The following is a 10,388-nucleotide window of genomic DNA, read 5'->3' on the forward strand; positions in this document are numbered from 1 at the left end:
TGTAATACCTCAGCCGTATATCTGTATGCTTTAGGTTCTCCAACAGAAATAGGAGGGAGATGGCAGCTATCTGGAAAGACTGGGAAATTTGGCAGTGGCAACAGAGACCTATAATATTTACCAGCTAGCCTGCTGGAGAAAAAGTCTGTTGACCTGTGGTGTTAAGCATTTGAGGGATGCGGATACTTGGCTATGGGTATAAAGCGAATGCCCATTTCTATAGCTGTTACATTGCCTAGACTGCTTAGAAGTATAAGATGTTCTAACTGGTAGTTTTAGCAGTCTGATAATTTAAATTTACTATGCTAAAAACCCTAAGTTGAAATCAAATTCAAGGTGAGCCTTTGGCACAGCAGTGATGCAAATCATAGAAAACACACATAGCAAGCAATTAAAAACAATCCACAACTTAAATCTAAATATACGTAAATGTACCACAGCTGGTCGAGAAGTGCTGGATTCTGTCTGCTGCGGTTTGATGGGTGGTCGTCCATCATACTGAGGAAGTGGAGTGGGGTACAACACCGTGGGCATCTCTATGTTTAGTCCAGGGAGTCCATGGAACATGGTTTTCTAATAATGATGATTAAGGAACACACAAACACACATACAACGAATCATAAAACAGAATTATTCACCATGTTCTGAATCACAGATGAATAGATTAATGTTTAAAAGCTTTATTAAGGAAACTGAAATGAGAAAGAAAATAGATACCCTGAAGGTTTAGAGCTTAAAGGAGAGTTTAATTTCATCTAGACCAGAGGGATCTGGTTTGGCCAGATCAGGTTAAACTTTAGATTCTAGTTTATTTACTTACTACTTTTATTTACTAATTTAAAAAATTTACCCAATCAGTTTTGTCCAATATTTTATCTATAATTTTTTTAACCAATCTATCATTTTATTTAGCATATCCATGTCCAAATCTAGCTCTCTATTATCTATTAGGGAGTAGGGGAGATGGTACAGGAAAAGAATTAAAGTTTTAGTCATGATAAAGCTAAGTTATCATACATGGCTTTGATCTAAGGTCACCACAAAGTTTCTTTCTATTTCTTGGCTGAACTGAAGACAGATGGATCCCCAGAGAGGTTGATCTGACTCTCCCACTGACTGGCAGGCTCAGAAGCCAAAGGATGGCAGCCTAATGATACACGTCTTGATTGGCCTGCCTACTACATGGGAGCTAAAGCCAAGGAGAAGCACTGGTTCCTCTTTCAAGTCCCAACAGATTCAACATAATCTAAAATTAAATAATCTACAGATCATACCTCATAACCTATTCCCAATAAAATTTTAGAATTTTCTTAAGTTTACTAAAGCAAGATTTAGTCTTTTCAGTTCTTAATTTTATTTATTTTTAATTAATTTATTTTTGGCTGCACTGGGTCTTCGTTGCTGCACACGGGCTTTTCTCTAGTTGTGGCAAGCGGGGGCTACTCTTTGTTGCAGTGCACGGGCTTCTTACTGTGGTGGCTTCTCTTGTTGCGGAGCACAGGCTCCACGCGCGCGGACTTCAGTAGTTGTGGCTTGCGGGCTCCAGAGCGCAGGCTCAGTAGTCATGGTGCACGGGCTTAGTTGCTCCATGGCATCTGGAATCTTCCTGGACCAGGGCTTGAACCCGTGTCCCCTGTGTTGGCAGGCGGATTCTTAACCACTGTGCCACCAGGGAAGTCCCAGTTCTTAATTTTAAATATGTTTAAATATGAACATTTTATTCTTCTCTCTTAAAATATAATACCCTAAAGCTAGCCTTGGAGTAATGATGTAAACTGGTCCTTATGTCTGGGGTGTAAACAGGAAAGACACTAACCACATGAGGACATGGGGTTTAAACGGGCAATGCCTTACCTTTAGCACAGCCAGAAGAGCTCCAAGTTCATCAGTCTGTGTCAGTTTCATCTTCCCACCATTTAGAAGAGACTGTATACCTTTTAATGCATTTTGTAACAACTAGAGGGAAAAAGGAGACCAAGTTAAAAGGTAAATGAAATTTGGTTGTCCAGGGACCAACTTTCTAGCACCACGTAGGATGGAGAAAGAAAAGTCTTCAGATGATGAAAAAAACTTTAGACAGGGGAGGGTTAAAAAAAGAGCAGAGATGAGGATCCAGAGAAGAAAGCTGATGAGCTACTACTAATTATTTTCTAGAAGAATGGAGTGCTTCTCTTGAATAAGAGTGGTCTTTTCATACATGTTTATAAACCCGCACGTACTAATCGTGAGCAAGAAAAAAAAAAAAGAAGAGATGTTTAGTGGGAAGAGTACAATAGGAATAAAAATGCGGCAGCAGAGACTGGAAACAGGAAATCCCTATCACGCAGTAACCAAAGCAGCTCTTTTCACAGCAGCTCTTAAAAGCAAAGAAATGTATGTGGGGACAGGTTTCTAGAGGGCAATTCTGATCAAGATTAATTTTTTGGCCAGTAATGTCATTTCTAGGATTCTGTCCTTAAGAAATACTCCCTACATGGAAAGGATGTGAACTGCAGCCTTGTTTGAAATAGTGCAATCACTGAAAAAAACTTTAATTTTCCATCAATTATGATATTTAAGAAGCTAACCCTCTGCTACATATGAAACTTAACAATAATAGCAAGCACTTTTCCAAGCATATTTAAGTGCTTTTATGAACAGTTCATATACACCTCATAAGACCTCTACAAGGTGGTTATAACATTTCTCCCATTTCAGAGATGAGGAACATGTAGGCTCAAGAAGTTAAGTAAATTGCCAAGGTCTCCCAGCTACAGCAGTTAGAAAGCATGAAGTACATCAACAGGTATTGAAAAGGTGTCCAAGATATATTAAGTTTAAAAAGGAGAGAGAGCTGCAAAACAGCATATTAAATATGATCCCACTTAAAAAGTATAAATATGCTCATTTATATACAAAAAAAATCTGGGGGCATGTAGAACAAATTGTTCCCAGTGGCTCTGTCTAAGCTGGGGACTATAAGAAACTTTTGCCATCTTTGATTTGTAATTTTTGAAATGTGTCACTTTGAATTTAAATCATGTTAATAAACTGTCATATTTGTATCAGGTTTTTAAAAAAAGAAAAAATATTGCAGATATTGTTGAAATCCACTCCTTTCCCTTCCATCTAAAAGACAGTCACTAGTCAGAAATTTTTTATTTGCACTTTTATAGTCAGGAGGGTAAAAAGAGTTTAAGAACCTAGAATTGCAAAACAAACAAAAAAACAAGGCAAAACAAAACAAACAAAAATAATTTCTTGTAATTTAAACCTGAAAGATATGGGTTCAGCCTTTTTAGGTTATAAACATCCCCTTATGCCTATATCTCTAGACAAAACTAATACAGCAACAAGATGAAACTCTAATAGCAGCTCTTGTTCTACTGCTGCTTGTAAACACATCTGTAACAGTCACAGGATCAGTAGTAGTCTCACCTACCATGCAAAACGTGATATCATCCATATCAGATGATTTTGGAGACTGTAAAGTGGTCAAGAAAGCTTGGAAGCAGATATTTTGGTAGGGCTCCTCCAAGTACGGCTGTCCTGGCACACTAAAACACACACAGAAAAAGCAACTCCAACTCAGTCACCTTTGAAATGGGGCTTGCAAAAGAATAAGAATTAAAAGTGACAGCAATACTGACTAATGGAGTTGGAATATACCCTTGAATGAAACTGTATCATAGAAGACTGTGCACTCCGGTTAATTAACTACTGCTGTGGACCAGCGCAAGGCTGGAACGAATAGGAAGAAGAACGGTTTCCACAGGGAAAAGTTACGGAAGTCTGTAGTGAAACAAGTACACAGAAAGCGAAACCTTTTTCATTATGCTTTTCAGTTCTGAGAGGGAAATAATGCAGACAGGTTGTCAAGCTAGAATCACACAGCTGAAGCTGCCTTCCTAGCCACTGGACAACACTGCAATGTAGAGATAAGATATTACACATCAGTTCAAGCTTGTGCCACTCATTTTCTATTGCATGAATTTAGAATTGGGCAGTTGGGATTGGTTCTGTTTTCTTAAAGGAAATTGGCCTTGACAGATATATCTCACCAAAGCTTAAATGAATATGAATATATCCTTCTCGAAGACTTAATCTGGTTAGAATTTATACCAACAGAAAACAAAACCTCAACATATTGCACATGTATCACTTTTACCATATTTTAGAAATAAAGTTCTAGTCTAAGGTCCTAGTCCTTCACTTCTTCATAAGCAACATTAAAATTAAAAATAAACAACATAAGATGATGTCACTAGCAAAGAGCACAGGAAATGCAAAGTAGGTTATTTTTCTAAGTTGGCTCTGGCTTCAGACAGATTGAACCACCTATAAAGGGCCCATGAGAGGCCCTATCTTATTACACCTGGGAAATCTGACTGAATCCACATACCTGAGACATAAGTTTGCCATACAATGCACTGCAGCTCTCCTAACTTCAGGGTCCGACTGAGCCAAGTCACTCAGCTTCATCAAGAGTCCGCTCTTGCCAAGCAAGTCTGGGAGGTACTGAAACAACATCACAGCCAATGTTGGCCGAAGAAAAGCTTCTAGGAAAACATTACTTTTTAAATAGATTTCTTTTTTTTAACTAAAGGGAATTTAGGTACCAAAAGACTAGCTGCTAGGTAAATCCTTCAGACAGGCATGCAAAAATATGCCCAAAAAGCATCAGTAAGGATCAGCACTCCCAGCCTAGGTTGTTGCTGAAGCTCTTTCGTCTTGGCTGCATAGCTGAAGGGTAATGGTAATCATAATAAGATTAATATTTACCAAGTGCCAAGCACTTTACAAGTGAGACTTCACCCTCAGAGGAGCTATTTTACACGTGAGAAAATGAGGCTCAGAGTGACTGAGGAAGGGTTACACATCTAATTAATGGCAGGACAGAAACCTGAACACAGGCTTGCTGGTTCAGAGCCTGTGCTCCCAACCTTTCAAAGGAAAGACAGAATGCAGTTTAAACTACCTTTTGACACTTTGAGCCATTGCAGTAAACCAGGGCTGCCAAGGCTTGGAGAATCTGCATGTGTGTCCAGGAACTGCACTGCTGAATAGCAGAAATAGTATATGCCAACAGGAAATCCAGGTTCTGTTCATCAACAATCACCTATCAAGAGGGGAAAAAATTATGATCTAACTTCTAGAAAGATATTTAATCCTTTTCAGACATGAATGCTCACCTGAATCAAGCTGTTTAAGAAACAGAGAGGGCACGTGTATCCATCTTTTTCATGTCAAAAAGATCAGCTTTAAAGACCTTGAAAGTCTTATCAAGAGGACTCCCTCCCTGCCCCAGGGCCTTGCTCACTTCTTCCCCTTTACTCCCTCCACTCAAAGTATAACCTGGCAAAGTCCTTGTAACTTTTCCTTGAACTAACCAGACACTGGCAGCTGTAAATACACAGATATGTAAGACTCAATCCGCTGAAAACTTTTAATTCAACTATGTTGCCTAGTAAATGCTCAACAAATACTCTGTGACTAAATATGTCTGCTGAATAGCTACTATGTCTCTGCCATGATGTGGGGAATATAACAGAAAGAGACGGCATATTCCTGTCCTTAAGGAGTTTATAATTTTATTGGGATAAAGTAGGCTAATCCAAGTACCAATTCACAGACAACTGAAATAAACTGCCACCAAATGTTAGAAACTTGGTTAAGGGCTGTGGGTGCCATGGGTGATTAGGAACTTTTCCAACTGCCAGTGTTAAAAAGATGTTACCGCTGAGAACAGCAAACATTCAGAAGCCACCACATCAGTTTGAAAAATTCTAAACTTGAAAAGAGCCGTATTTCATTTAGCAAGTCACATGCAGCATACACTGTTTTACCCTGGTTACCTCCAGCATATTCAGCCCCTCTTTTCTTGCTGGCAGGATACTGATCTTATTTGGGTGTCTACCTTCCCCACACGAGACCCGAAGGTAAACCCCAATTCTGCTAAGACAGTGGTTTTCCACCAGTGGCAATTTTGTCCCCCAGGGAACACTTGGCAATGTCTGTAGACATTTTTGATGGTTCGAATTGGAGAGATGCTACTGGCATCTAGTGGGTAGAGGCCAGGATGCTGTTAAACATCTTCCAATGCACAGGACAACCCCTCATAGCACAGATTTATCCAATCCAAAATATCAACAGTGCCAAGGATAAGAAACCCTGACATAAGGGCTGAGCTGTATATTGTAACCATCTAGGGAGCACAGGTCCTCCAGGTGATTCTAATGGGCAGTCAAGGTTGAAATCCCTTGTTTAAGCCATTCATGGTAATACCATTCCCCTGATCAGACTGCTGTAGAGGGGTTCTCGTATGACCTAAGTCTCTCCAGCCTGATATCAGGGAAGAGACTGCTGGAGAGTCTGTGAGGCAAGCTTCCTCATTCTTAAATAAAAGAGACAAAAAATAAATAGTTCTTTTGCTTCTGCTGGGTGTTATTTATTTTCCATGGGATGCCTGGATTTTAAGTGTGAGAGTTGCTAGCTGAGGATAACCCATCCACTGAGGACGGCAGAATGGAAAGATGCCAGAAAGTGCCCCTAAAGCTGCATCCCTTGGGGCCTGTGATGTAAGATAATTTTTAAAAAATTATTTAGCTATTCTGGCTTGGCTCTTCTGTTTCTTGCAGCCAGAAGTATCTTAGATTACATAATGCTAATTGATAAGTTTTGTGCTAACTACATTCACATACTCATGTGGTAGCTTGTAGTAACAGCCTCAAATTTTGAACTGTTCCTAAAAAAAGATACCAGATTTATTTAGCAAGTTGGAAAACATTCTGAAGAGAGGGGAGCTACAGTACAGACCTTGACATAAATAACAGGGATCTTTTTATCTAGGTCACCTTGCCCCTGAGCTACTTCTTATGTTCTATGAAGACCAACAGTAGATGACAAAAATGGTAGCTTTGGGAGAGGGGAAAAAATACTGGTAGGAAAGGGGTAGGGGATATTTCAATTTATTCATAGATATGTCTTAGTCAAATATATCTTTCCTGAAAAATTCTAAGACCTGGGGGCTTGAATGATATTGGTTTCCTGAACCAAATGGATAGGAATACCTCTGATGGACAAATCTGTAGAATCTTTTTTTTGGTCAGAGTTATATTTGTTTTAATATAATTCTTAGTAAGGCACTTGCTTCTCACATTTGCACAGCTTCTGAAAAGACCAGCCTATCATACCTATCACAGATGTAGTATCTCAAAGGCACTTACTTATTCTCAAAATTCATGATCTGAATTCTAAAGTTACCTATATGATTACCTGTAGTGTGTTAAGTAAATGGTGGATAAGCTGAGACAATTTGCTGACAAGATGATTCTGATTAAGAGGCACCAGTTGGCAAGCTTGGACAAGAAGAGTACTGACGTCCTACCAAAAAAAAAAAACAAGAAAAAAACAGACAATGAAAAGGTGCTATACCTGTTAGCCAAGAGAAGACCCGCCCCCAACACAGCCAAATGAGAAAATAAAAGTGAACGTTCACACTCAAAATGGGGAAAGATGAAGTATGAGGCGGAGAGTAGGATGACAGCATAAAAATAGCATGTGCTAAAGAAGGAAAAGAATCAATATGATTTTTCTCAGGCTAGAGACTCCAGAGTCTCTACATAAGTAGAGGCAGTACAATTAAATAACCAAAGAAAGGATTCCAGAATATAAAAGCACACACTGAAATTAAAAATACCACAGGGTAAGCAAACCAAATTTGCAATGTCACTGGGAAAATCAGAAATGACACTTGTACAAATTTCATGTAAAATTAGGAATTCTTTTTACCTATTTGCAAATCACACTATTCATTCACCTATTGATGTTTATTGAATTAAAAGGCTCTGAGCACCTTCCCTGCGTCACGTAGTGTGCCAGGTCTTTGGGCTCCAAACATGAACAGACACATTCCTGAATCTCAAAGAGCTCACAATCTAGTGAAAGAGACAGAAATACTATTCACAAATAATTAAAGTGAATTAGGTCCTGAAAGAATTCAGTACAAATTCTGCAGGAATACAGTTATTAGGGAGGTCTTGTGGAGGTGATTTTTAAGCAGAATCTGGAATGATCTGAAGGATGAGTAAAACTCTGCCAGACAGACAAGGCACCGAAAGACACAGCAAGCAAAGGGAATGGAGTGGGCAGGCTCGGAACAGGAGTAGGTGTGGAACACCAGTATGTGCTTGAGGAACAGCAAGTTTTAAAATGACTGCACACAGGGCACAGAAGCAGGAGTGATGGGACATAAGACTGGAAAGTCACAAATTATATAAATAAAGCAAAAGTCCCCGACTCCTCCCTTAATTCCACTCTGCTCCCTAGTGACGCAAACTATTTTGTTGTAAACTCTCCCACACATTGTTTTGAACTCTTTGCATCTATAAATGTACATTTATGTTCAAGCCCTCCCCACCCTATATTGGTCTCATACTGTAACTTGCTTTGCCCAGTTACCAATATGTATTGGAGATCCTCCCAAATCAGAGTTTTACTTTTCTAATGAGATTCTTTTCCGCTAAAGAAAAGGTCACTCTGGCAGGAGAGCAAAGAATGGTCTGGAGAAGGACTGAAAATAATAAGTTAGAGGAGACCAGTGGAACAATCCAGGAGAATCATCTTGCCTGAGGGCCTAAGGCTTTGGCAATGGGAATGGGGGAGGGGGCGGTGGACTGAGAAACATTTCTGACATAGATTCTGAAGAATCCAGATTGGATAGGATCTGGGAGGAAGGAAAGGTGAAGAACCAGCGTCTGCACCTTTGCTCTGTGTGACTGGGCAGACTCCATGTTTGTGTGTGTTGGGGGATGGGACGGATTGGGGATGTGGTGGGTGTATGGAGACAATGAACTAATTTTTAAGAACTGTCAAGTCTGAGGTGCCTGTGAGCACCAGAAAACAGTGGTAAGACTGGGTCAAAAGTTCAGGGAATTCAGTAGCATCCAAGGCCTGATGTATGTGAATACTATTGCTCAGAGCCAAAGTACTTCAGAGAGTGCGGAGCTAGCGTGGAGTAACAGAAAATGGCTGGGACTTTGAGACACTTTAGTTCCAATTCTAGCTCTGCCTTTTGCCAGCACTATGACACTGGACCTTTTTTGTGAGCCTCAGTATGTTTATCAGTAAAATAGACCTAATAATACCCACGTTCTAAGATCCCTAGAACCGTGTACGGTACAGTACAGTACGTGGTAGTAAGGAATTTTATACACAAAGTGCTCTGAATGCGGGGAGTGGAGGGACGGGAAGGTGGCACCAGAGATGACACCTGCAATGTTATCAGAGCAGAAGTCATCAAGCTGGGTTTTGAAAGAAACTAGTTTGCCAGGCACGGCACGGTTCTTCCAGAAAGGGAGGGCGGAAAATATGCCACGGACGGAGGGAGCAAACGAGCCTGCAACTAAACACTGCGAAGTGGGGGTGCGAAAAGGCTAGAGAGGCGGACGGGAGCCACCAGCTAAGGTCCCCGAAGGGTGGGGCCGGGGCCAGCGGGCCTACCTCCGGGGCCACGCCGCTGCCCTCGCTGTAGTTCTCGGAGATGAGCTGGTCGAAGAGCAGGTGGATCTCGGTGCGGCTGGAGCTGCTGTCATCCGGTCGCAGGGCGCAGAGCCTGGCTGACAAGCAGCGGAACCCACGACCCTGCTCGAGGGGTGGCTCCCCCTGCGCCTCTTTCGCCGGCCCGCACATTAAGGAACCCGCTACTTGCGCCGCCGCCATCTTTCCTACGTAGGACCACAGGAAAATACTTCCGGGGTATTCCCCGCTTCCGCGCGCCAATTCCGGAAATGCCTGTTTCAAACCAGAACCCGAGGTGGGAGGGGTTCTGAGACTACGGGACGGATCCTCGGACTAGTACCCTGTGAGTGTATATGAGAAATTATGTGGGAGACTTTTTCGCCGCCCACCTATCCTTGAGCCCTGACGAAAAGTGGGGACTGTGTTTGTCCTCCCAGAGAGTTTGTTACTGGGCAGGGCTGACATTCCTGTTCAGTACTAAGCGTTTCAGATTCAGTCTGGGGTTGCAGGAAGGCCGCTGTGGAGGGGAGTGGCGGAAACTGGTAGTTCGACATCCTTCTCTTCTTACATCGTATTGGAGCCCCTAATTTTTTCCCTAGACACAAAACCACCCTGAATAAAAACTGTGTTCCCCAGTATTCTTTGCAGCTGGCCGTGAATCCTGTAGATCTTAAAGCACCTAACCAGCACAGAAGTAATTTGGGAGTTCAAACTGAACCATGTAAAATACAACTTGCCTAAGGGTGACATGGTTGAGATTGGACACCCCAAGATCTCCTGAAACCTTAAAAGCAAGAAGCTGGAAAGGAAAATAGCCATTTAAAAAGCTGTGAACAGTTTTCAGTCACACTGGAAGTGAAGGCTTGAAATTTACATTTGGGCAGACTGGG

The 10,388-nt window shown here is 41.4% G+C and overlaps 1 protein-coding gene across 4 annotated transcripts in view; it reads right to left on the reverse strand.

Annotated features, from left to right (window-relative positions):
* The window catches only part of HEATR6 (HEAT repeat containing 6), a 63,878-nt gene extending 54,178 nt beyond the window's left edge, over positions 1-9,700 (reverse strand). For 3 of the 4 annotated variants that reach the window (XR_003004875.1, XR_003004874.1, XM_024757585.1), the window contains exons 1-7: positions 9,481-9,699; positions 7,255-7,362; positions 4,958-5,098; positions 4,382-4,497; positions 3,422-3,536; positions 1,855-1,956; positions 436-573 (exon numbers count right to left, since the gene is read on the reverse strand). Coding sequence is in view for 2 of the 4 variants with exons in the window: in XM_024757585.1 (XP_024613353.1) it covers positions 436-573; positions 1,855-1,956; positions 3,422-3,536; positions 4,382-4,497; positions 4,958-5,098; positions 7,255-7,362; positions 9,481-9,699 (939 nt within the window). In the remaining 2 variants the exon portion in view is untranslated. Of the gene's footprint in view, positions 1-435; positions 574-1,854; positions 1,957-3,421; positions 3,537-4,381; positions 4,498-4,957; positions 5,099-7,254; positions 7,363-9,480 lie in introns of all 4 variants that reach the window. The other variant, XM_024757586.1, reaches the window with a different exon arrangement.
* Between the last annotated feature and the right edge of the window lie 688 nt (positions 9,701-10,388).

The sequence above is a fragment of the Neophocaena asiaeorientalis genome, unplaced genomic scaffold (genome assembly GCF_003031525.2).
Source record: "Neophocaena asiaeorientalis asiaeorientalis breed wild unplaced genomic scaffold, Neophocaena_asiaeorientalis_V1.1 scaffold327, whole genome shotgun sequence".
NCBI lineage: Eukaryota > Metazoa > Chordata > Mammalia > Artiodactyla > Phocoenidae > Neophocaena > Neophocaena asiaeorientalis.